Genomic DNA, 27,673 nt, shown 5'->3' on the forward strand with positions numbered 1-27,673 from the left:
TGGTGGTGTTCCCATGTATCTGCTGACTTTGATGGTAGGGGTCGTGAGTTTGCAAGATGCTATTTCAGGAGCCTTGGTGAGCTTGTGCAGTGAGCAGTGCATATTGCAGATGGTACACACTGCTGCTAATGTTGTCCATGTTATAAATCAGGAAATTAGAGGTGCATGTAAAGTGGGTAATACAGTAATAATAGCTGACTTCAATTTACACATAGACTGGGTTAACTGAATTACCACTAATGCTCTGGAGGAGGAATTCCAGAAATGTGTATGGGATGGGTTTTTGGAGCAGGTTGTTAAGGAGCCAACTAGGGATTGGGCTATTTTGGAGTTAGTGTTGTGTAGTGAGAAAAGTCTTAATTAATAACTTTGATGTAACGGAGCCTCTGGGAAATAGTGACCCTAATATACTAACAAAATATATTAATTTTGCATTATGTTTAAACACAATATAGCTCATTCTGAAACTAGGGTCTTGGAATCTGAAGAAAATAAATTATGAACATATGAGGGACAAGTTGGTTACGGTGGATTGGGGAAGTACACTAAAAGACTTGAAGGTAGACAGGCAATGGCTAGCATTTAAAGAAATATTAGTCTATAACAGATATATATTACTCTAAAGCATAAACATCCAGAGGAATTAGTAAATCAACTATGGATCATCAAAGAATTTAAAGTTTGCATTGGTTCAAGGAAGTGGCTTATAAGAATGCCAGAAAAGTGGTAAATAGCCTGAGAATTGGGAATAATTTAAAATCCAGAAAAGGAGGACCAAGAAACTGATTGAGAAAAGGAAAAGAGAATATGAAGGCAAACTAAGGAGGAACATAAAAATGGACTGCAAAAGCTTCTTTAGATATGTGTAAAAGAAAAAATTAGCTCGGACAAATGTGGGTCCATTATAGGTTTGGACAGAAGAATTTATAATAAAGAACAAAGAAATGCAATGAAACTAAACTGTTACTTTGCATCTGTCTTCACGGACGAAGATGCATAAAGATCTCCCAGAAATACCAGGCGGCCAGAGACTCAGGAACTAAAATAAATTTGTATTAATAAAGAGGTAGTACTTGAAAAGCTAACTGGATTTAAGGTTGATAAATCGCCTGAATCAAATGAGTGTCATCCCGGTACATTGAAGGATCTGGTTAGAGAGAAAGTGGGAGCATCTATCTCTCCCACTATATTTCATAAATCTCAAAATTCTGGAAAGATTCCTGTGGACTGGAAAGTGGCAAATGCAACCCCACTATTTAATAAGGGAGAAAGATGGAGACTGGAGAACTACAGACCTGTTAGTTTGACATCAGTAGTAGGGAAAATGATGGAATCTATTAGAAGGATGGGTGAACTGGACATTTAGAAAATAATGTAAAACTGGGAAGAGTCAACATGGATTTATGAAAGGAAAATCATGTTTGACAGACTTTTGGAGTTTTTGGCGATGTTACTTTGTAGCATGGATAAACAAGAACCAGTGGATGTGGTGTATTTGGACTTTCAGAAGGCTTTTGATAAGGTCCCACACTGGAGGTTAGAAAATAAAATTAGAGTGCATGGGATTGGGGGAACTATAATAGTGTGGATTTAGGATCGGTTAACAGATAGGAAGCAGAAAAAAGGAATAAAAAGATCATTCGCACGATGGAAGGCTGTTATAAGTGGGATACCCCAAGAATCAGTGTTAGGTCCACAGTTGTTCGCAATCTATATAAATGGTTTGGATGTGGGGACCAATTGTAATACTTCAAAATTTGCAGGTGACACCAAAGTGGGTGGGAATGTCAGTTGTAAGCAGGATGCAAGGAGGCTTCAAGAGGACGTGGACAGGCTAAGTGAATGGGCTAGAACACGATAGATGGAAAGTGTGAAATTATTCACTTTGGTAGAAAAAAACATTTCCTGCCCAGCCTCAATTTTTAGGTTGGTGGGAGGAGTTCCCGGGTATGGGGGAAGCCTGAAAATAATTGGGTTTAGTCCTCGGGCAGGATGGCAGGGGGTGCCTCCATCAGAAGCCTCTTTTTAACATTTTTAAGGACAAAGGGGTTAAGCTACATGGAAGGGCCCGGGCCCTCGGGAGGCCATGGGTGGGATTCTCCACACAACCCGCGCATGCGTGGTTGCCGTCCTCTCTAAGTCCGCCCCGCAAGAAGATGTCTGACGGATCTTGCGGGGCCGCGGAAGGAAGGAGGTCCTCCTTCAGAGAGGACGGCCCGACGATCGGTGGGCACCGATCGCGGGCCACCTCACATTTCGCCGGTTGCCGAAGTCTCCGACACCGGATATTCGGCGAGGGCGGGAATCGCGCCGCGCCTGTTGGCGGGCCCCCCCGCACGATTCTCCGGCCCGGATGGGCCGAAGTCCCGCCGCTAAAATGCCTGTCCCGCCGGCGTAGATTAAACCACCTACCTTACCGGCGGGACAAGGCGGCGCGGGCGGGCTCCGGGGTCCTGGGGGGGGCACGGGGCGATCTGACCCCGGGGGGTGCCCCCACAGTGGCCTGGCCTGCGATCGGGCCCACAGATCCGCGGGCGGGCCTATGCCGTGGGGGCACTCGTTTCCTTCCGTCTTCGCCACGGTCTCCACCATGGCGGGGGCAGAAGAGACTCCCTCCACTGCGCATGCGCGGGAATGCCGTCAGCGGCCGCTAACGCTCCCACGTATGCGCCGCCCAGAGATGTCATTTCCACGCCAGCTGGCGGGGCACCAAAGGCCTTTTCCGCCAGCTGGCGGGGCGGAAATTCGACCGGCGCCGACCTAGCCCCTTAAGGTTGGGGCTCGGCCCCCAAAGATGCGGAGCATTCCGCACCTTTGGGGCGGCGCGATGCCCGACTGATTTGCGCCGTTTTGGGCGCCAGTCGGCGGACATCGTGTCGTTTCCGGAGAATTTCACCCCTGGTGTGGACAGCGCCGGGGGGAACCCGCCGTTTTGGCCAGGCCGCTCGGCCCATCCGTGCCTGAGAATAGTGGGGGTGCCGGAGAATCGCCATTTTGGGTGTCTCCGGCGATTCTCCGGCCTGCGGCCTGTGAAACTCGACCGGGCCCTTCCTGCCGCTTGGGAGAATCGCGGGAGGGCGTCGGACCGGCGTCCCGGGAAATTTTGGCGGCCCAGGCGATTCTCCCAACCGGCGCGGGAGTGGAGAATCTTGCCCCATATTCTGGGTGTCGGACCAGCCGGGGTTGGAAACGGGTGTGGAGGCAGATGTTGTAGCCTTCGCCTCATTGATCACCCAAAGTCGGATCCTGATGGGATGGAGAGCAATGTCTCCACTCTGTGCCCTGGCATGGCGGGGGGACCTGTTGGAATTCTTGACTCATGAGAAGATTCAGTTTGAACTGAAGGGAAGGATGGATATGTTCCACAGATCATGGGCATTATTCATTATGCACTTTCAAGAACTGGATAACATCGAACATTAGTTGGGGGCGGGGGGTGGTGGGAGGGTTGACGGGAGGGGGCGATGTATGTTAATGGTGACTATGGGTGATTCCTGATTCCATTTTGTTATTTGTTTATGTGAACATGAGGGCTAATGTTTGGGGGTTGGTGGTAGGATGGGATCATTGTTATTGATATGGGGATTGACATATTCGTTACTGATCATTGTTTATTGTTGGTGGGTGTAAATTTGGGAGAAAATGTGAAAAAGGAGAATTAAAATATTAAATTTTTTTTTTAAAAGCTACATGGAAGTTCAAATCCACTTGTCAAGGAAGTTAGACTGTCAGGAATTAATGTTGGCTGGATAGCTGTGGCTGATGAAATGTTCATCAATTCTGCTGCCCATGTGACCTGGAAGAAAGAAGGTGCACTATCGGGCTGTGCTTGACATGCTAATTGCAGTCTTCATATGAATCAGCTGTGCCTCATCTGCCACAAAAGGCAGCCAACTGCCTGATCATAAACCTCACCTTTCCTTGACTACTTAATTGCGCCAATAAAATCTGAAGCGATAAACATCAGTGCCATCGATTGGAACTAAGTTCTTATGCATCAATTCACAGATTCCCAAGATGCAAGCCCTTTTTGCGGCCTTGTGGGGGCCTTGGACCATTCTTATATAGGTTGTTTAGATTGCATCCCCTTTTTAAAAAAAACTGTTGTTACAGTTTTGTTTGCACTTCAACCCCATCTTCCTGATCCATGGGCACCCGGTGCAGTGAGGGGTGGGGAAGAAGGACCTCCTTGGAAACCTGCTTCTGGCAAAACCTGTTATAAACAGGTCCAGGCAGCAGGCAGTCCAACCAGACTGTCTGGCCCTCTTCAGCGGTTTCATTTGTGGCGGGGTGTCCTGGAGAGTGAGTAGCATGCGGTGTTCATGGGCACCATCAGGGCCTTCTATGCTTGGAGGGCACTGCAGGGTCTGGAGTGCTTTATCGACCCTTTTGATCACATTTTGGTTTGATGTTTCAAGTTTCATTTGCTCTTTGTTTTGTTTGAGGCAGTATCCCTTTAAGGGACTGCACCTTTTATTTTGTCTCTCAATTTATTTAATTTAGTTTAGTTGTTTCAGTCAAAATAGTTGGAGCCAAGTTCTTATGCATCGATTCACAGAATCCCAAAGATGCCTGCCTTTTTTACGGTCTTGTGAAGTCTGTGGACCATGCATATGTAAGTTATCTCAGGCTGCACCCACTTTTTGGTTTTTTGAAATACCTTTAATTACAGTTTTGTTTACGCTTCAGCGCCACGCTCCTGATCTATGAGCACCCGGTTCGGAGTGGACCGGGGAAGGAGGAGGACCTCCTTGTATATCTACTCCTGGGCCTGGCCAAACCCACAGTAAATAGGTCCAGGCAGTGGGTGACCGAGGGGACGTCCGACCCGACTGTCTGCTCTGCTACTGTGGCTACATTTGCGCCATGTGTCTCTGGAACGGACGTCCACGAGCATTGTCAAGGCCTTCTATGCCAGTTGGGCATCACGGGGACTGGGGTGCCTTATCGATCCCCCCTTAATCACCTTTTTGTTTGATCATTTGTGATTTGTTTTTGTTTAAGGCATTATCCCTTTAAGGGGTTGCCCTTTTAATTTGTCTCTCAGTTTGTTTATTTAGTTCCCTTGGTTATTTGATTTGCACCAAAATAATTGGAAGCGTTGGCCCCACAAATTGAGCAGCCAATGCGGAGGCCAGAAACCCCTGCGAGACAAGGCTCATGCGTCATCATACATGCCAGTCGAACGGCACTTGGACTGCTCAGGATGTGATTCCAATACCAGTTGGGGGCTGTCCTCCAGTACAGCCCTGAAAGGGTGTCCCACATTATTGTGGTCTGCTGTGCTCTCCACAACTTGGTGAAAGCAGAAGGAAGACCAGCCGGACCAGGAGGAGATGGAGGAGCAACACATCTTCTCAGATGAAGAGGATGTTGAGGAGGGCAGCAAAAGTCAACACACAGAGAAGGAGAAGAACTTTGGGTGATGGCAAGGGCCCGCATGGACCAGAGAGCTAGGGACACCTTCAAAGCCTCTTGGTTTTGCAATGAACAGGACTAGGCAGTGAAGAGCCATGGGGTCTAACATCTACTGACTAATATGATGCCAACAGTTGATTCTCGTGATGGAGCCCGATTTCATTGGCAGGGCGCTGAAGCCATTGGCTAGACTCTGAGGGAGAATGATGATGACCTGCATTGCGGACAGAGCAATGCTACTCTCACCCACAGCGATATGCTGTTGGCCTCCTCATCACTGGCAAAGAGTGGCAGGCATGAGAGGCATGAGCATTGATGAATTTGGGGGTGGGAGTTATTTTTCATGGAACGGGGGTTGAGGTTAGGGGTCTGCGGGTGGGGAGGGGGTGGGGACAAGTGCCAGCAGCAGCGTGTCATTACTGTGTCATCAGTGTGGGGGTGGGAGAGACATAGTGCTGCCATTCTCACAATCCAAAGGGATGAAGTGCTGAGTGTGCACAGGGGCTCGTAGAGCTTGGCGCCATGAGATGACACACTGGAGACTCTGTGGGTGAACAAAGTGTTGTTTACTTCTTTAAGTATCTTACATGGTGACCTCTCTAATCTGGTGCCTAGGTCCACCCCTACCCACTCAGGGCCTACATTTTCTTACTCTTCCTCACCCTTGCGCTGCATCTAGGTGTATTCCCAGGATCCACAGCTGCGATTGAGGTGGCCTGCTGCCTTCCACGCTCGGTTTCCTGAGATTACTTTGGCAGTTGTCTCCTGGGGGACCTCGACCTTGAGTGTCCCAGCCTGCTTTCAGCCAGCATGGATATTGTTGTGCTGCCCTTCCTGGTGTTGGAGGTGTGCACTAACAGGGAGGGAGGGGTGTCAGATGGGCTGGACGTTCAGAGGGTCACCTGAGTGGAGGGCCCCAGGATGCGCTCACACCAATCCTCTTCCCTTTGTGTGACCTTGGGCCCCTGTGCTTCTCCATGGGATTGAGGGACAGCTGCAGTGAGATCCAGAGCTCCTCTGTCCTCTGACGCTGATACTCATGGATTCCCACTAGTGCCTGTACCATGCAGTTGACGCCCTGCACATGGAGCTCATGTCCTCAGCCATTGGGCGGACATTTCCCACCATGGAGTGCAGGTCCTGCACCAACCCTCAGTGTTGGCCACATTGCGAAGGAGTGATGACACTGTCTCGTCGGACAGAAGGTGATGGGATTCCTCCAGTCGGTCTTGCACTCTGAGGAGAGATGTGGTCTTCCCTTCCTGATGCTCGTGACTCTGTCTTTGCAGTTCCAGTAACTCTCGAAGGCCCAGATCCAGGAGCATGTAATCAGCCACGGGCTGAGCAGTGTCCTAGGCTCTGGCATCGCTCTGACAGCCAGAGCCCTGGGACATCCTTGTTTCTACCTACTATAACTCTTCAGCTGTGAGGTGCTCAGCAGTGCATGATCCGGAGGCCTGCCTACAGAGGTGTGAGTATCTGCGCTGGTGGTGGGTACGGTTGACAGATGTGACAATGGTGATGTCCAAGAAGTCTCCCTCAAAAGATGCCTGTGTCCGTGGCCTCCAAGGGACGCGAGGATGGTCCTGGCTGCTTGACTAGTGCATCGTAAGGACAAATAAAGGGAAGCAGTTAACTTACGTGAGGCTTGAAGATTGACTGCATGTCTTGAGGGTCTGCAGCTGCAGCTGTCTGCAGCTTCCACTTCACACTCGGGCACAGTCCTGCTCCTTCCCAGCCAGCTCAAGCGCTCTTTCCTCGAAAGACATCAGGGTTCTCGGGCATTACTCCAGGTGGCTGTGCCCACTCACGATGATGGTGCTCGGGCTTGTCCTGCAATGAGACAGATCAGGATAGTGTAGCCGGGAATCCTGCCAGTTCAGAGGGTGATGAGGTTTGGCTTTGGTGGGATTTGGGTGTAAATGGGTATGTGAGGAGCAAAGTAGAAACTGGGAAAGGCCATGGGGATTAGGTATAGGGGAAAGAAGGCATTGTGATAGGCGTTGGCAACCCATGAGGTGGCTAGATGAGAGAGAACTTTGGAGGTGTGAGAGGGTGCAGTGAGAGACTCGGGTGGCAGACATATCCTAGCTGACCAAGGAAGGTAATTTATCTTTTGCGGCGATGCTGCTCCGTCCTCTTCAGCGGTGAGCTGGCAATGACAATTTGTAGCAACAGTGCAGTTACCGCAGAAACTCAAAGGTAAATGGACAATGCCATTAATGATAAATGACACAGTAATAACATTCAAACTCGACACAGGTGCGAGGGCCAATCTCATCAATTTGTCCGCTGTCAAAAAGCTGCAAATTAAACCGCAAGTAGTAAAGAAAACAGTATTGTTAAGTGATTACAATGAAAACGAACTCACGATATTCGGAGCATGCGAGCTCAATGTCAATGTAAAAAACAGAATTGACACGTTGAAATTTACCGTTGTGGCGCCGGAACGTGAATCTCTGATAGGATTAGAAGCATGTGAGGAACTTCAACTTGTTCAGCAGGTTTACAATGCAGACAGCACTGCAACCAAGGAAATGCAGAGCCAGTAATACACGCACCGAGACGTGTACCAGCTACATTAAAAGACAAATTGAAGGCTGAGCTAGAAGAGGAAGACCATGACAGTGCATTGGACATTAATGAAGAGGTAGTATTGAATCTGTGCAGGAGAAAGATGATTGTGAAATCTCTAAGATGGAGTGTGCAGTGACTGAAAGTGAGATTGCAATAAAAGACAAATTAAGTGAGAACATATCAGATGGGAACAACAAGCTGGAAATTGAAGAAATAATCCTCATTATTGAGGACATTGACCTGTCCAAGGTACAGGAACATGAGTGTTTGCAGATCATTCCTGAAGTCACAAATTTGTCCTTCAACTTCAAAGGCGTCCAACCATCCGCTGACATTAGATGCCTCACCAGTTCATGGACACACAGTACAGCTCTCGAACGCAACTGCCATGGATCAACCAAACCCCTTCAATTCAGCAAATACTCCAGAAACAGCTAATTCCTTGGCCGAGACTAGCAGCAAGGATTAAAAAAAAAAAAGTAAAATAAATTTAGAGTAGCCAATTATTTTTCTTTTCCAATTAAGGGGCAATTTAGCGTGGCCAATCCACCTAACCAGCGCATCTTAGGGTTGTGGGGGTGAAACCCATGCAGACATGGGGAGAATGTGCAAACTCCACATGGACAGTGACTCAGGGCTGGGATTCAAACCCAGGTCCTCAGCGCTGCAGTCCCAGTGCTAACCACTGCGCCACATGCCACCCCGACCAGCAGCAAAGATGATGCTAAAGGTTCACAGGCAGATGTGAGCATTGATCTTGCCAAGTTCGAGGATGCTTCCACGAAAGCTAAGAAAAGGAAAAAGAAAGAACTGGGACTGTATTCTCCGTTCCTGCATCTAAGTGCTGACGCCAATGGAGGATCTATGGAGTTCCATGACGGAAAAGACGGCGCCAGAATCGCATCATTTCTGCTACCGGGGAAGGACTGGCGCCGCGTGAAACACCAGCGGAACACACAAAAAACAGTGGAAGAATCGCCGTGTCCGTGATGAACACATGCAGGGCTGACCAGCTGCAGCCGCGCTTACACTTATACCCTCCACACACACACCAATCGCGCCTGAAAAAAAGGCAGCCATTGTGCTGGACCGCCTACCCGTCCACCCTGACCCCACAGTCCACCTCCTGGCCATCCCCCACTACTGCCCAGCCCTGACAGAAGCCCCCCCGGCAAGTGACACGACTGTCGGCGAAGTATGTCAATGCTGAACACTGCCCATACGCCCTCTCTCTCTCTCTCTCTCTGCAGCCACAACGCCGGCTCGCAACTGTTGAGGCCACACGTGGACTGCGCAATTGGGAACTCGGCCCATCAGGGGCAGAGCATCGTGGGTGGGCCCAATAACGATATGCAAACACGGTTGCAACTGCGCGCGGTGCAATGTTGCCAATTTGGAGGGACAGAGCATCGTGACCCGGCGTCACACCAGCGCCTGCCACAATTTTGGCATCGGGAGCTGGCAATTTAACTTCTCACTGCATCCATTAAAAAAAATGAAGAGGTTTGTCCTCGAACTCGCCATGCTTCGTCCTCAAATGCCTTTGAAGTTTTGAGAGTTTTAAACTTTCATTTGCCAGTACTTCCCTATATATAACACACGTGGCCTGCTCTCTGCTGCTGCTCCAAGTAGGAAGACGCCAACAATTTTTTGAAAAAAATTTGCTCCTGGGTCAGCGGTCAGAATGCCGACCGTCCTGTCAAGAGGTTTCCCAGAAAAGAGACCACTGTATGGAAGCGAGAGAGCAGTCCAGACAGAAGCAGTGGAAAAAACTGCTGTTGTAACACTCACCTGAGCATACATCTGCTGACTCGGACACAGGATGCATCATATGGGCAGCACAGAAGCACAGTTGTTAGCACTGTTGCTTCACCGCCCCAGGGAACCAGATTTGATTCCCAGCTTGGGACACGTGCAGAGTCTGCACATTCTCCCTGTGTCTGCGTAGGTTTCCCCTGGGTGCTCTGGTTTCCTCCCACAAGTTTGAAAGACGTGCTGTTAGGTGAATTGGACATTCTGAACTCTCTCAGTATATCTGAACAGGCGCAGGACTGTTGCGACCAGGGGATTGTGACAGTAACTTCATTGCAGTAATGTCAGCCTACTTGTAACACGAATAAAGATTATTAATATATTAGGAAGTACCGCGTGTCAATTCATGGAAAGAGTCAGTTAGCTGTGTTTGAACCCCTGAGATTATTGAGTTGCAAGCCATTCATTAATTAGGCTGCGATTGATAGCTTCCGCACACACACAGCTGCCAGTCTTGCTTCATCCATCTTCCTTCACGATTGAGTAACTCTGAAGTTCTCGAACCACAATGTTTATAAACATCAATCACTTCAAAGAGAGTTAAGTGCTGTAAATCTCCAGCTGACCACTTTAAAATCTCTCTTATGGGAAGGAGATGATTGGAAAGCACTTAACTGTCAATCAGAGCCTCGGAAGGGAAATGAATGAATGGCTTGCAGCACAAGGATCTGAGTGGTTTAAACATAGCTGACTGGTTTCTCTTTCCAGGAATTGACACGCGATGCTTCCTGTGTCTGATCCAGGCAGGAAGACTCCAACAAATTGTAAAAAAATAATTTGCCCAGGTGAGTGTTACAGCAGTAGTTATATTCCGCTGCCTCTGTCTGGACTGCTCTCTAGTTTCCAGACAGAAGTTTATTTTCTGGGGGAGGGCTGTGGGCTTCTTGACACGGGTCTCTTTTCTGGGCACTCTGTCGGAGGTCTCTTTATTTATGGGGACAGTGGGAGGGGGCTCTTTATTTGGGGGTCTCTAGGGGTTTCTCTTTATTTAGGGGTCTATGTGGAGGGGTCTCTTTATTTAGGAGGTCTCTGGTGGGGGTGGGGTGGGCAGATCTGGCATTGTGGGAAGGGCGGGTAGCCCTCGGTTGAACTTTGGACACAACGCCCACCGCGAGGCCCACCCTGTCAGGTACATGTTTATCCGTACCTGTAGTAATCCTCGCCCACGTGATTCCCGGCACAGAGGACCGGAGTATCATGTGGGCCTGGACAATATGATGCCTGGACCGCCAAGTGGATGCAAACTTCGATCCTGATGCCAGTGGGAGGACCAGAACATCGGAAACCCAACACTAGATTCTCCACTGCAGCGGGAACTCCACTACTGGTGGCAGGCGGCGGGGATTCCCAGCCCTTATCAATGGAAGGGCATTATGCTGCCCATTGTGTGGGCAGAAAATTGTTTGGGAGGGGAGACACTGGGCAAAAGGGATAGAATGATACCACTGCAAAGAGAGGACCAGGTCAATGTGCCCAAAATATTTTTTCTTCAAATGCGAATGGATGTCTGCCCTTCTCTGGTTCTAAATAAACACTACTAGGCTGCAGTGCTTATCGGTTTGGCTTCCTCGTTTAAATTAAAGATGGGGCTAAGTGAAGCTAACTTGTGTGCAGGCTCCCAGAATCCTTTGTGCTTTTCACCAGCATTGGTGTGCACCAAATGCCTTGGGTGCATCATGGTCTCAGTCCTCTGCGTCCAATTCCCAATGTGGAGTTCATATGAGGTTTCACCAACCTGTTAACCACCCCAGGGAGCATCATGACAATCAACACCGCATAATAGGTTGAAGAGGACCAGACAATTCTACTTTCTGTGGAGAAATTAATGGGAGGGAAAGAAGCAGCAGCATGGCAGTTGTAATTTTCACCCTCCTCAGTGTAAAGATTAAGTGGGAGGTGGGGGATTTACCGAATAACCAGCCGCATGTTTTCCAGCGGCGGAGGCAACCCGCCAGTGGGATTTTCTGGTCCCGCCATTGTCAACGGAATTTCCTGTTGACTGCACCTCTCATCACCGGTACATTCCACTCTAAATAAGTATTTTGAGCCAACAGTGTGGTTTGGAAGAGATTTTTTTCTCCTGCTCGGGGGGCAGGTGTTTGCACAGAGGGAAAATGAGGGAATGCTTCAATGTTGGCCTCTGACATTATGGCCAGCATTTTTCAATCATCCAGGCCTGGGCTATGCTGAATATTTAGCTGATCAGGTGCTGGGCAATAGCGTTGTGGTAGAGGGAAAAATATCCTCCAGTGTTCTTCAAAGGAAAGGGGAGCAAACAACATTTTGGATTGGATTTGTTTATTGTCATGTGTACCGAGGTACAGTGAAAAGTATTTTTCTGCGAGCAGCTCAACAGATCATTAAGTACATGAGAAGAAAAGGGAATAAAAGAAAATACATAATAGGGCAACACAACATATACAATGTAACTACATAAGCACTGGCATCAGATGAAGCATACAGGGTGTAGTGTTAATGAAATCAGTCCATAAGAGGGTCATTAAGGAGTCTGGTGACAGTGGGGAAGAAGCTGTTTTTGAGTCTGTTCGTGCGTGTTCTCAGACTCCTGTATCTCCTGCCCGATGGAAGAAGTTGGAAGAGTGAGTAAGCTGGGTGGGAGGGATCTTTGATTATACTGCCTGCTTTCCCCAGGCAGCGGGAGGTGAGATGGAGTCAATGGATGGGAGGCAGGTTCGTGTGATGGACTGGGCAGTGTTCACGACTCTCTGAAGTTTCTTGCCATTTAGGGAACGAGGAATGGCAAAGAGGTAAAATAATAATTAAAGTATTTGCATTTTAAGTTCCGTATAATCACAGTTAGATGATTATAAATTAGAGAAGTTAACACGTGGCTAAAGGAGTGGTGCGGGAAAGAGGGATTCCATTTCATGGGGCATTGGCATCAGTACTGGGGCAGGAGGGACCTGTACCGTTGGGACGGTCTTCACCTGAACCATTCTGGGACCAGTGTTCTAGCGAATAGGATAAATAGGTTGGTCACAAGGACTTTAAACTAGCAAGTTGGGGGGAAGGGAAGTGTAAAGCTATGGACAGTATAATGGTTAATGGAGATCAAGGCAGCAGGTTACGTGACAGGTTATTATGTAGAGATATGGGTTCAAAGACAAGGAAAATTAGGAGAAAGGGTAAGAGGAAAAATAAATTGCGAAAAGTTACTGATCAAGGTGTTAGGATTCATAACAAAGACATAAAAAACAGGATAAGTGTACTTTACCTGAATGCTCGTAGTATACGAAATAAGGTAAATGAGTTGATGGCCCAAATCATCGTGAATGACTATGATTTAGTGGCCATTACTGAAACATGGTTAAAGGATGGTCACGACTGGGAGTTAAATATCCAAGGGTATCAGACTATACAAAAGGATAGAATGGACGGTAAGGGCGGTGGTGTAGCTTTGTTGTTTAAGGATGGCATCCGGGCAATAGTAAGGGATGATATTGGTGCTCTGGAGGACAAGGTTGAATCAATTTGGGTGGAAATCAGGAATAGTAAGGCGAAAAGGCCACTGATAGGAGTAGTCTATAGGCCACCAAATAGTAACAGGATGGTAGGGCAGGCAATAAGCAAATAAATAACGGATGCATGTAGAAATGGTACAACGGTTATCATGGGAGATTTTAATCTGCATATCGATTGGTTTAACCAGGTTGGTAAAGGCAGCCTTGAGGAGGAGTTTATAGAATGTGCCCGGGATAATTTCCTGGAACAGTATGTAATGGAACCTACAAGGGAACAAGCGGTCCTAGATCTGGTCCTGTGTAATGAGGCAGGATTGATTAATGATCTCATAGTTCGGGATCCTCTTGGAAGGAGCGACCACAATATGGTGGCATTTGAAATACAGTTGGAGAATGACAAGGTAAAATCAAACACTAGTGTTTTGTGCTTAAACAAAGGCGATTACAATGGGATGAGAGAAGAACTAGCTAAGGTAGACTGGGAGCAAAGACTTCATGGTGAAGCAGTTGAGGAACAGTGGAGAACCTTCCGAGCGATCTTTCACAGTGTTCAGAAAAGGTTCATACCGACAAAATAGAAAGACGGTAGAAAGGGGAAAAATCGACCGTGGATATCTAAGGAGGTGAGGGAGAGTATCAAATTGAAGGAAAAAACATACAAAGTGGCAAAAATTAGTGGGAGACTAGAGGACTGGGAAGTCTTTAGGGGACAACAGAAAGCTACTAAAAAAGCCATAAAGAAGAGTAAGGTAGTCTATGAAAGTAAACTGGCTCAGAACATAAAAGCAGAGAGTAAAAGCTTCTACAAATATATAAGACAAAAAAGAGTGGCTAAGGTAAATATTGGTCCTTTGGAAGATGAGAAGGGAGATTTAATAATAGGAGACGGGGAAATGGCTGAGGAGCTGAACAGGTTTTTTGGGTCAGTCTTCACAGTGGAGGACACAAATAACATGCCAGTGACTGATGGAAATAAGGATATGATAGGTGAGGACCTTGAGATGATTGTAATCACTAAGGAGGCAGTATTCGCAAGCTAATGGGGTTAAAGGTAGACAAGTCTCCTGGCCCTGATGGGATGCATCCCAGAGTGTTAAAAGGGATGGCTTGGGAAATTGTAAACGCACTAGTGATAATTTATCAAAATTCACTAGACTCTGAGGATTGGAAAGTAGCAAACGTGACACCACTGTTTAAAAAAGGAGGTCGGCAGAAAACGGGTAATTATAGGCCAGTAAGCTTAACTTCGGTTGTAGGGAAAATGCTGGAATCTATCATTAAGGAGGAAATAGCGGGGCACCTGGAGGGAAATTGTCCCATTGGGCAGACGCAGCATGGGTTCACAAAGGGTAGGTTGTGTCTGAATAATTTGGTAGAATTTTTTGAGGCCGTTACCAGTGCAGTCGATAACGGGGAGCCAATGGATGTGGTATATCTGGATTTCCAGAAAGCTTTTGACAAGGTGACACACAAAAGGTTGCTGCATAAACTAAAGATGCATGGCATTGAGGGTAAAGTGGTAGCATGGGTAGAGGATTGGTTAACTAACAGAAAGCAGAGAGTGGGGATAAATGGGTGTTTCTCTGGTTGGCAACCTGTAACTAGTGGGGTCCCTCAAGGATCAGTGTTGGGCCCGCAGTTGTTCACAATTTACAGAGACGATTTGGAGTTGGGGACCAAGTGCAATGTGTCAAAGTTTGCAGACGACACTAAGATGAGTAGTAAAGCAAAAAGTGCAGAGGATACCGGAAGTCTGCAGAAGGATTTGGATAGGTTAGGTGAATGGGCTAGGGTCTGGCAGATGGAATTTAATGTTGCCAAGTGTGAGGCTATCCATTTTGGGAGGAATAACAGCAGAATGGATTATTATTTAAATGGTAAGATGTTAAAACATGCTGTGCAGAGGGACCTGGGTGTGCTGGTGCACGAGTCGCAAAAGGTTGGTGTGCAGGTGCAACAGGTGATTAAGAAGGCTAATCGAGTTTTGTCTTTCATTGCTAGAGGGATGGAGTTCAAGACTAGTGAGGTTATGCTGCAATTGTATAGGGTGTTGGTGAGGCCGCATCTGGAGTATTGTGTTCAGTTTTGGTCTCCTTACCTGAGAAAGGACATATTGGCACTGGAGGGAGTGCAGAGGAGATTCACTAGGTTGATCCCAGAGTTGAGGGGATTAGATTATGATGAGAGGTTGAGTCGACTGGGACTGTAGTCATTGGAGTTTAGCAGGATGCGGGGTGATCTTATTGAGACATTTAAATTATGAAGGGAATAGATAGGATAGATGCGGGCAGGTTGTTTCCACTGGTCGGGGAAAGCAGAACTAGGGGGCATAGCCTCAAAATAAGGGGAGGTAGCTTTAGGACGGAGTGTAGGAGGAACTTCTTCACCCAAAGGGTTGTGAATCTCTGGAATTCCTTGCCCAGTGAAGCAGTTGAGGCTCCTTCTTTAAACGTTTTTAAGAAAAAGATAGATGCCTTTCTAAAGAATAAAGGGATTCGGGGATATGGGGCGCCATTCCCCGACCCCCCAGCGGGTCGGAGAATGGCCGTTGGCCGCCGTGAATCCCGCCCCCGCCGGTTGCCGAAGTCTCCGGTACCGGAGATTGGGCGGGGGCGGGAATCGGGCCGCGCCGGTTGGCGGGACCCCCGCTCAATTCTCCGGCCCGGATGGGCCGAAGTCCCGCCTAGAAATTGCCTGTCCCGCCGGCGTAAATCAAAGCTGGTATTTACCGGCGGGACCAGGCGGCGTGGGCAGGCTCCGGGGTCCTGGGGGGCGCGGGGCGATCTGACCCCGGGGGGTGCCCCCACGGTGGCCTGGCCCGCGATCGGGGCCCACCGATCCGCGGGCGGGCCTGTGCCATGGGGGCACTCTTTCCCTTCCGCCTCCGCCACGGCCTCCACCATGGCGGAGGCGGAAGAGACTCTCCCCACTGCGCATGCGCGGGAAACTGTCGGCGGCCGCTAACACTCCCGTGCATGCGCCGCATTTCCGCGCCAGCTGGCGGGGCAACAAACGCCATTTCCGCCAGCTGGCGGGGCAACAAACGCCATTTCCGCCAGCTGGCGGGGCGGAAATCCCTCCGGCGCCGGCCTAGCCCCTCAATGTTGGGGCTCAGCCCCCAAAGATGCGGAGCATTCCGCACCTTTGGGTCAGCGCGATGCCCGTCTGATTGGCGCCGTTTCTGGCGCCAGTCGGCGGACATCGCGCCGTTGGGGGAGAATTTCGCCCATGGTGTACGGGCCGGAGAGTGGAGCTGAGTCCACAAAGGTCAGCCATGATCTCATTAAATGGCGGAGCAGGCTCGAGGGGCCAGATGGCCTACTCCTGTTCCTAATTCTTATGTAGTAAAGGATATTTCTTTTAGCATTGATGAAATACATACATTTTCAACTTCTGCTCAAATAACTTTACTTCAGTAAGTTTGCCATATTATAGCAATGGCTGAACGACTGCCATGTTCGGGCACTGGGGGATCTGTGGTAACCTCCAGCAACAGTATTCCAGGCAATGACTACCTTTGTGCAATACAAAGCAGATTTAAAAACAAGCTACTGAAATGTTGAGTGAGATTCTCCAGGCCCATTTGCTCTGTGCGCAATCCTGTTATGGCTGCAAAATCTCACGAGAGTGGCGTAATGGGATTTGCGAAGGCAATATTTCCAAGCGCGATGTTACTGGGCCCTCCCGATAATGTGATCAGGGCATGAATCTGATTTTCATGATTTAGCATTGATTTAAATGCCATCAATCAAATTGACACCTTGGGTGGGATTCTCCGTTGGCTGTCGCTCAAATCGGGAAACCCAATTTGGGGGGAGAATCGGTTCTGACGCCATAATCGCTGCGGGCATCGATTTCACACCATATCGCAATACTCCGTCACCTCAACAGCGACATCAATGCAGTCCAGAATGGACATACAGGAAACACCATTTGCATATCATTAGGGGCCTGACCCGATATTCTCCAGGGCATCTGTGATTCTCCGCCACCGTTGGGCTGAGTTCCTGACGGCGCAGTTCTCGTGAAACCAGTGTCGTGGCTGCTGAGGGAGAGGGGGTTCAGAAAGAATCCAAAATTCACCATTGTTTGCTGACAGTTGTGCCGCTGGCCGAGGGCTTCTGCCAGGATTGGGAGGATTAGCGGGGAGCAGAGGTGATCAGGAGATGGTCTGTGAGGTTGGGGTGGACGGACACGGAACTCCATTGCCGCAGCCGGAAAGGCAGCCATGCAACTGCGCACACCGCAGATGGCCCACTGCGAACTTCGGGCCACGGGTTGTATAGGTGTCGCCCCCAGGCCACCCCACTAGGTTCCCTCTGGCTCCAGCCGACCCATCAGCTGTATGGGCGCGCACCAGCACAACCAGTGCCATCTTGTTGCCTGGGATGAGTGCTTATGGGATTAAATGTGTATATGCGGCTGCAACTTGTCAGCCTGCTGAGTGTCAATCACGGACCCGGAAATCTCGCACCATTTTTCATTGGAATCGATTGTGTTCCGGATGGCGGCGGTGCTAGCCCCTCCGCAGTCGCTGAATCGGTCTAGGTGTAGCACCAGTTTTGCTGGCGTGAAAGTCCATAAATCCTGCGCCGGGAGTCTCCGGAACAGAGAATCCAGCCCCTTATCTTTTGTCAATGTCCAATGCTGCCCCATGCCCCCGCCTGCATCGCCTGAAATGACAGATTACCAGAAAGTTGGGATTATGCCATTGTCTGCATGGGCTTCCACCGGGTACTCCGGTTTCCTCCCACAAGTTCCGAAAGACGTGCTTGTTAGCTGAATTGGACATTCTGAATTCTCCCTCAGTGTATCCAAACAGGTGCCGGAATGTGGCGACGAGGAGATTTTCACAGTAACTTCATTGCAGTGTTAATGTAACCCTACTTGTGACATTAAAGATTATTATTATTTCTATGCTCTGATCCCCCTCCGACGGCAGCAGTAGCGCGCTACCCACCCCACGCCGGTGGGAACATGTAAATCAAAGTAAAGCATGCATATGCATGCTATTAATGGGCTTGAAGACCGAGTCTCCACCCCTTCCACCGTGGTGTGAAGTTGACCAAGTGAAGCCCTGGTGTGACAGAGTCTGAGGGGGGTCAAAGTGTCAGGGCACTGATGAAGTGCCCCTCTGCTGCTGCCAGGCTGCAGATGGGGGTTCCCAAGGGTTCTGGGGGTTGGGTCACATCTTGTTCCCCCATCAGTGACGTCCAATCAGATACCCTCCCATCAGTCACCCCTGCCTGAAAGCTGAAGAGCAGTCCCGCCACTAGAGTAAAAAAATCACTCCATCTTCATTAACCCTTTCCTAACATCTGCTGCCTCAGGCAGAATTCATTAAAGCAACAGCTGTCACAAATGTCAGAGACTTCCACGGAAGCCAAGTACACTTGGAAGGGTTTCAAATCCCCTGATAACCTTTGAAATTAAAATCTTCCATTCAATTTTACACAGCAATACATTCTACTAGCTAATGATTGACAGTTTTATTGATCAAAGACACAGGGGTTTGGTGGATTATTTATTTGTTTTTCCGTTCACACTTGAATGCATCTCAATCACCCTGCTTTGACGCTAACCACAATGTTTATAAACACTCTTGCTATGATGAATAGCTTCTCACCATATCAAAAGCAGCTAAGTGGTTTCACTTCTTCATTTTGACAGCAGAAACCACTTTGAGGGGGAGTTGGATCACCCTCAATCATTTGTGCTGTGGGAGGTGGGGTGCCTCACTGTTCCTGTGGTGGTGGGAGGATGCCAATCTTTGACAGCAGGTGGGAGGGGGCAGGATTAACATCAGACCTCAGACTCAAACTACCCACTCAAAATGCCAGCCTGATATTGGGATTCCGACAGAATCCGCATGGTCTTCACCAGGCAGACATTTGCATGGTTAAGGAGTGAGACTCACACCTGGATCCTTCGCCCAGCACCAGCGGAGACAAATCTCGATTTTCTGCTGGTGGGAGCACTTGGGCTCCAGAACGGAGCATCCGGCCAGAATGTGACCTGGAGCTTGTCAGAGCTTTCAGAAACTTTCCATCTGCACAAAATTTGGTTTGAAAATCACTTCACTTGAAAATATGAATTCCTGAAATGTGTAATGTGGAAAATAAATTGGTGCTTCACCCAAAATAAATCTTGCATTACAGAAAACCTTACCTTGCAGAAATAAAAGACCAATACTTTCCACTGACTGAAAATATGGTACACTGCGAGATTCTGTACAATTTTTCTCCATACGACTATATCATTATCTTGAAAGGTTAAGTAAATATATTAAAAACAAATGTATATATTTCAAATGTAATGAACACCGCCACTTAAAACAAAGCAGATTAAATTATTCTGGAAGACATGAAATGAAAAGTAGGCCTAAGCTAATAAAATATTAAGCACATAATTATCTGTTAGTGTATCTATTCAAACACAAACAATTCATCCTGATTCATACTGATACCTAGGAAGAAGAGAAGCGACAAGTTGAAAGAATCAAGTTACAGGAAGCTTTATGTCTGTAACCTTTCTTCCATCCTGTTATTGTTAATCCTATTGGTGCCTGAGGAGAAATTGTGAAGAAATCTTCTTGAAGGAGTCACATAAATTTTCAGTCATTAGTTTCAGCGTGCCAATTTTTCAGAGTAGCTTTGAGTATCCCATATTTAATGGTTTGTCCTAGAAATGATAAGGGTAACTTGGGAATCATTATTATTCACAAAGATTAAAGTGAGGAAGCAAATGATCTGTTTTTGGGTGGGTAGAAAAAGTGATTGAAGTTTTCCAGATCAAGATTATAGCCCATGTGATAACTAATAATGACTGCTCTCATCAATTGATCATGATGCCTTCCAAAATTGTGCCATCGTTTTCAATCCATCTATTTTGAAATGCAAATAGCGTCACAATTCGAAATGTGCATACCTTCCTCCTAAAAACACAAGCCATTCCTGGTAAATGGTGACATCGCTGATAGCTCATTTGAATACTGCACTGGCAGCAGAAGATGATCTCTCATCCCAGAAATGAAACCGGTCATTAAACAGCTGAGTAATGAGTTATTCACCTCCCAGCACACCTTGTCCACTGAATCAAAGCTGGTCACTTAAAACAGCTGCTTGCCCAGGTGTTCCTGCAATACAGCTAGCTGAATCCTCATTACAGTGCACGGCACAACACAGTGTGGGACAGGGACAAGCCTTATCGGAGTTTACAGCTGGGAGTGCGGTGGTACCATGACTAGTGGCTAATTCAAGACAGAAGAAAACAGAAGTGGACATATTGCGGATTTAAATGAATTACAAAGAAACTGTAACATTTCTTACGTTATTTCATTTCTTATATTTCTTAGTAGTAAATAATAATGCCAATGGTTAAACAAATGAAAATAATAGAAACGGTACTTGAAATTAAAATGAACAGGTACAGGGTCACAATATAAATAGAAGAAAAAAACAGCCATATTTTCCACAGGACATATTTCATTATTAAATAATTCAAATACATTATTGAACCGTTGGAAAAAATAATATTTGGATGAAATAAAATGTTCAAGGGATTAAGCAATAGAAAGCACAAACGGAATCATAATAGTGAAGTCTAATAAATAATGCAAAGCTGGTATTGAGCAGGAGGTCAGACATTATAGAAATAAGATGGTCAAGACAGAAAAAAAAATATGTTTACAACATCTATTTAGAAGCTGTTCAAAAAAAAGCAAAAGGTACAAGCAAAAAAAAAAATAAAATGGGATGAGAACCAGGGTGGAAATCTTTACCTCAGGACAGGGGAGGGGGGAGGATGAAAAGTAAAATGAAACGTGAAACGTAACCCCAACCAGCCCACTCTGGCTTTTGCTGAGGTGGGTTGAGGGAGGGAGGCAAACCAATCCACTCTCTGGGGGTAGGTCATGTATATTTTAAGGAGGCCATTCACTTTTATCTTCAACACCCATTAGCCAGATTCTCCAGGCCTTAAGAAAACCCTGAAAGGAGGCGAGATGTATCAGATCTATCTGGAAAGTGTCTTCATTGCACTCCCTATAGGCCTGGGTGTGCAGGAATTGTCCACAAGCAATTATGTTTACCCCCACCTCCACGGAATGAACCGCATTGCATCCAGGTTCTCAAGGCTAAACTGCTGGCATTGATCGCAGGTTTTCTGCTCCCACAACCAGTGCAGCATCAGTTTAGAGAGTCTCCTGGTTTCCTCCAGACACGTGTCCAGTGCTGCATCAGATAAACATGGAATATACTTTGTGCCCTGTTGTGACAATGCTCAATGTTCTTCCTGTTCGGGTATTGTTCCCCGGCCATTTAAAGCGCCACTGTTTGGGCTGGATTCTCCGATTTTGAGGCTATGTCCCCACGCTGGCGTGGGAACGGTGGCAATTTAAGACAGAAACAATGGTGTAAAACAACCACTGATCCTCCATTTGGCTGGGGCTAGCATCAAGGCAGCGTAGAGCACCCAGTTCTAGCTGCCGATACAGCCTGGAGAATTGCCCGGTCCGTGGCCATGCGTGCGCACAGCGGTGGCCTACAGCGACCGCGCCGTGCGATAGAGCGCCGGCCGCTCATGGACCCCGCCTGAGAAATTGTGCCCCTTCTTTGGCCGGCTCATGTGGCCCGGAGCACACCCCCAACAGTGCCCCCAGCCCCTGGCAAAGACGCCCTGCCCACGAATCGGCCCTCCCCCGACTGTGGCAGCGCTGGACTGAGTCTGCAGCCACCACGCCGAGTTCCCGACAGATGAGACCACACGCGACCGACGCCATCAGGAACTCGGCCGATCGGAGGCGGAGTTACGGGGGGTGGGCCACAGGCAATGTCCTGAGGTCGTCAATGTGGCGCGCGGCGTATTCTCAGAGTTCACCGCTTTGGCGGATGCGCCGCCCCCGATTCGGCCGTGAACGGGGATTCTCCGGCCGATCGCCGAACGCGATGTTGGAGTCGGCGACCTGAGAGTCCCGTCCTTTATTTTTTCTTTCATATCTTTTTATCTCTACAGTCCCCCAGCATTGGGGGTGAGGGACTGTGGAGATAAAAAGATAGGAAAGAAAAGATAGAGAGCGGTATTGGCATTCATGGTTCCCCACTGCTGATTGTTGCTGAAAAACGAAAGATAAAGCAAAGGCCCAGAATCCATTGTGGTGATGGAAGTTTTCTATTAAATCCAAGGGACTTTATATGGGATTTCCACTGGTACTGTTCATAGAATCCATACAGTGCAGAAGGAGGCCATTCAGCCCATTGAATCTGCATTGACCTTCTGAAATAGCACCCGACCTGAGCCCGCACCCCCGCCTTATCCCTGTATCCTCATCTAACCTTTGGACTCTAAAAGGCAATTTAGCATGTCCAATCCACCCAACGTGTGGGAGGAAACCGGAGCACCCGGAGGAAACCCGTGCAGACACAGGGAAATGTGCAAACTTCACACAGTCACCTGAGGTTGAAATTGAAGCCGGGTCCCTTGGCACTGTAAGGCAACAGTGCTAACCATTGTGCTGCCATGCCACCCTGTTAATACAGAACTTTGTGGCACATGATAGTTGAAAACTGCCACCCCATTAGGCACTTCTAAGTGGGTTTTTAAACTCACTTAAGCGTATGGGATTGGGTCCCATCCGTGAGATCGGGTTAGATTTTGCGAGGAGTAATGGCCGTTGGCAATCCAGGGGCAGGAGCCTCTCCCAGAATCCGCCGGCCGTGTCCCACGCCAATTCCAGCGGGCTTCCGCCGGTACATCTCGCCCTTAGTTTTCTGTTTCAAAGCAGATCAGTTTATACTCTAATTCTGAGCCATGAAAGGAACACGGGCAGCATAATGGGCTTCAGCTCTGAAAGTTGACAAAGTTTGCTGATCGTGACTCCCATCATATGGTGTGTGTGAACAGGGTTGGGGTTAGGTGTGATTCCTCCACAGCTAAATATTCCTCCAACATCACTGTCATACTTTAAAATGGCTCCTTGGCCAAGGTATCAGGATGTTATCAGCATCCATAGACCATTCGGTCCTTGGAAGAGTGCCCCACTTAAATCCACACCTCCACCCTATCCCCGCAACCCAGTAACCCCACCTAACCTTTTTGAACACAATTTATCATTGCCAATCCACCTAACCCGCCCATCTTTGCACTGTGGGAGGAAACCGGAACACCCGGAGGAAACTCATGCAGACACGGGGAGAATGTGCAGACTCCGCACTGACAGTGACCCAAGTCGGCATTCGAACCTGGGACCTTGGAGCTGTGAAGCAACTGTGTTAACCGCGATGCTCCATGAAGAAAATTGGAAAACAAAGTAACATTCATGACTATCTGTTTTTTTCACATTTCTAAAAAAAACAATCAAACCCTTTAAAAAAAATTACACCAATGTTGGTTGATTGTGCAAGAAAACTGTGGAAGACTATATACAGCTGATAATCATTTCCACACATGTCAAGTCCTCTCTTTATATTTCAATTGAATATAGAATCTGTATCCCATTCAGATTTATTAATGAGTTACCTGCAGCAAACAGCAGCACAGCCACAGGTCTGTAGAATCTCCGACGGGTTCCTTGGCAGATTGAGATCAAGGCAACCAGAAAGGCAATGAGAATAATGACTGCTCCAGACAGAAGCAAAACAACTGTTGCAATCTCCCAATCTATAATATAGAAGGCAAAAGAGGAACAACTGATAATCTTTAATATACATGAAATCACATAATATATATAACTGCCAACTTCTAATAATCACAAATGCACAGTGTACAAATGGGTATATATGTGGAAAAGAAGTATTGCATCTGCTAATCTCTAACATTTGAACAGCAGGTTCAAATCTGCCATGTGCAAGAAATAGTACAATAACAGTTTGCTGATATACTACATGCAAAAATAGCAGAGAACTAATCTGCCAAGGATTGTTTCCTACATTTCTCAGGGGTTTAGGCTTTCCTCTGAGGTAACATCAGACGCCATCTGACCCAGGCAGAGGAAACCTTAAAAATACACACATACATTATCCAATTTCAAAACTAACATTTGGAATGTGGTTCAACATGTACAGCATTCACCAGGTAGGACACCAGGTTCAATGAAAACTATTTAAATAGATCTGATTTTATTACAGATCAGGTAGTGTGAGACAGGAAACAAGCAGTTAGGTTATGGTTTAGCCTAAGGTTCAGAAAAGCACATAATCCCTTGTTGCAACAAAAACAGAAAATGCTGGACAATCACACCAGGTCTGACAACAGCTGTGGAGAGAGAAGGGAGCTAACATTTCGAGTCTGGATGACTCTTTGTCAAAGACATCCAGACTCAAAACGTTAGCTCCCTTCTCGCTCCACGGATGCTTTTAGACCTGCTGTGATTGTCCAGCATTTACTATGGGGGGGGGGGGGGGGGGTCAGATTCCAGCATCTGCAGTAATATGCTTTTGTCCCTTGTTGCAATATGTCTTTAAGGGACATTTAAGGGACAGCATTATGCCATCACTAGAAGGAAAGAGTCATTTGATCCGGTCTCAGTCTAATTTTGGCCTGTACGCAGAGCACATGGCACATTGCTCTGGTGTTGATATCTTCAAGCTTTCTATCGATATAGATGTTCTTATATGCCTAGTTTAAATAAATGAACTCACAATGTGTTTACACAATCCCTTATAAGTGATTGGTGCTTTTATATCACAATAAAACATGACATGATGTTCACTGGTAGTCGAACAACATGGCAAGATTACGTACAGGTATAACGTGGCGAAAAGCCGGAGATCGTGTGACATGGCATGAGACTGCCCTTTAAATTTTGATTGGGCAGCAACAAAGTCCAAGCACAGAGAGTGTTCAGAATGCAGCGCGCGAGCTGCATAGAAATTCTTTGAAGATACAGGGCCGGGACAGTGATTAAATAAAGTGCTGGTAAGTAGACAAATCCCTTGTGCTGCATAGGACAGGATGTCAACAGGCAAGTGATCAGGGTGTGGGCCGGATCAATAGCGAGTGAGGGAGAGTCAAACAATAAATGTCATACAATTCGGGCCATGGAAGGTTGTGTTTATAACAGGTGGAGCTTTGGGAGTTGCTGAACAATAAATCAAATAAAACAAGGATGAAGTTAAAAGGAATATTGTCAAAATGTCCACGAAATTTCAGTTTGAATTGGTTTGCAGCCAACTTACTAGCCAAATTCATACGCTGAAGCTTTCTGGCCGTTCACACCGGAGGAATCTTCCGGACCTACCGATAGCGTAGCCCAGCCTCGGGTTTCCCGGCGACGAGGGGTGCATTCAATAGCAAACTCCGTTGACAACAGTGGGACCAGATGATCCCACCACTGGCCAATGGCAGGCCGTCTCCCGCCGCTGTGAAAAACTTGTCCCGCAATTGGGAATGAAAGTCTACACAGGATTAACAGCAAAAGCTAACGGATTCCCACAAGGTATGGACTAAATTGGAAGACTGGTTCAGTATCAGGTATTCATCAAGTCGACGAGTTTGAATCCCACCAGAGCAGATGTTCGAATTTGAATTCAATAAAGATCTGGAATTAAAAGTCTAATGATGACCATGAAACCATTGTCAATTGTCGTAAAAACCCATCTGGTTCACCTATGTGCTTTAGGCAAGGAAATCTGTGAAACGTACTTGGTCTAGCCTACATGTGACTCCAGACCCACAGGAATGTGGTTGACTCTTACATTTCCTCAGGGATGGGCAATGAATGCTGGCCCAGCCAGTGACACCCACATTCCATAGTTGAATAAAGAAAAAAAAGGTTCATGCCTACAGCATCCATAGACCACTAAATCAGCAAATGCAGAGAAAAGGACATGTACTATGATTTTTTAAACACAGAACTAGCAGATAGAATTGCTCTGTTAGTGATCATATCCACTCCCATTGAAGCGTTCCTGAAAGATTTGCTCGAGCAGCCCAAAATATATAGCATCAAAGAGTTACTCATGGATGGACGTAAATACAAATCAATCCTCGCAAATTGACAACGCTTTCAGGTCCCAATTGTTGACCCACTCACTAGGGCACCCAATCCTAGCAAGACATGTGGCCTTCTGCAAGCACCAAAGAAATGCCCAGTTTTTCATCAAATCTGTAAGGCATGTGGCAGAAAGGGCCATTGGCAGAAGCAGTACACTAGAGCAAAGGATGATGCAGCTACACAGCCATGCACTGATCCAGGAAGATTGTACACAATGGGTATGTTTAAGCAATAGAACTATCCCCTCAGAAACATATGCATGAGGTGATCGACAAACAAGAAAATAATGATGATGTGTACAATGAGACAAAGATTAGTGCAAGTAAGTTTCCCACTATCAACCTCATGGAAAACATACAAACCATCACTCCATCTAAAGTGTTTGTCAAGACTTGAATTGTCTATCCTAAGAAAGTTGGGAATTATTTATTATTGGCCAAGATTGACACAGAAACAAGTGTCAACATTCTACTTTCGGGAATTCCAAAACACAGATATGGAAGGCTATGACAAAACCTACAACTGCGCAACTTTCGGCATAAAATGCTTCACCAATTCCTTGCACAGGATCCGTAATCCTGGAATGCAAGTACAATTAATCCTCGAGTGCAACAGATGCTTTACATCATGGAGACTAAAGGCTCAGTGATTGCAGCTTTACCGGCAAGCCGCGACCTCGCACTGGTGACAATCTATGAATCAGTTAAAACTCAAAGGACAGCTCAATCTCAGAAATGATTCCTATCACCTCAGTTTACAAACTAACATTGAAATATCTGGAATATTTCAACAAAATTGGCAGTTTGAAGAGAGCTGTAACATTACACTTACAGGAGAATGCTAGTCCATCAACTGATCAGGTACATTTTGGGCAACATAAATGCTAACAGCTACAAGAAGAAATAACAAGATTCCACACTGCAGAAACTGTGGAAAACATGTACATGATCATGTGAGACCGTTTTGGCCTTACCGGAACAAGAGAAGCATCTCCAGGCGAATCATTTTTAAAAGCAGGCAGATCATCGTACGAGAATCTTTGTGACCTGATTTTCATCAACACTCATACATGGGCATAGATCAGATGGAAGATTCGGAAGAGAAACAGTCTGTCGGGTTCAAACAATGACATTGAAGGCATGTCAAGAGCATATGCCAAGTCACCAATAAGAACCAGACTCCAGATGAAATTCCTACCCATCCTTGGTCCAAAACTGCATCCAACCTCTTTCATGTCCATGCCACTGACTTCACCATCATCGACTACTTTATCAAGTACCCCATTATTAAATAATTGTACAATACATCAAGCACAACTGTTGCTCACGTACTCTTGGTACCATTTTCAGATTATTTGAAGTGCCTAGAGAGATCATGGCGGATAACAATCTAC

At 47.1% G+C, this 27,673-nt stretch overlaps 1 protein-coding gene across 2 annotated transcripts in view; it reads right to left on the minus strand.

Annotated features, from left to right (window-relative positions):
- The window catches only part of tmem47 (transmembrane protein 47), an 85,720-nt gene that overhangs the window by 37,339 nt on the left and 20,708 nt on the right, over positions 1-27,673 (minus strand). The window contains exons 2-3 of one of the 2 annotated variants that reach the window (XM_072513996.1): positions 23,805-23,945; positions 20,369-20,538 (exon numbers count right to left, since the gene is read on the minus strand). In XM_072513996.1, the coding sequence (XP_072370097.1) occupies positions 20,384-20,538; positions 23,805-23,945 (296 nt within the window). In that variant the 3' untranslated portion in view covers positions 20,369-20,383. Of the gene's footprint in view, positions 1-20,368; positions 20,539-23,804; positions 23,946-27,673 lie in introns of those variants that run through there. The other variant, XM_072513995.1, reaches the window with a different exon arrangement.

Source organism: Scyliorhinus torazame, chromosome 8 (assembly GCF_047496885.1).
Source record: "Scyliorhinus torazame isolate Kashiwa2021f chromosome 8, sScyTor2.1, whole genome shotgun sequence".
Lineage (NCBI taxonomy): Eukaryota > Metazoa > Chordata > Chondrichthyes > Carcharhiniformes > Scyliorhinidae > Scyliorhinus > Scyliorhinus torazame.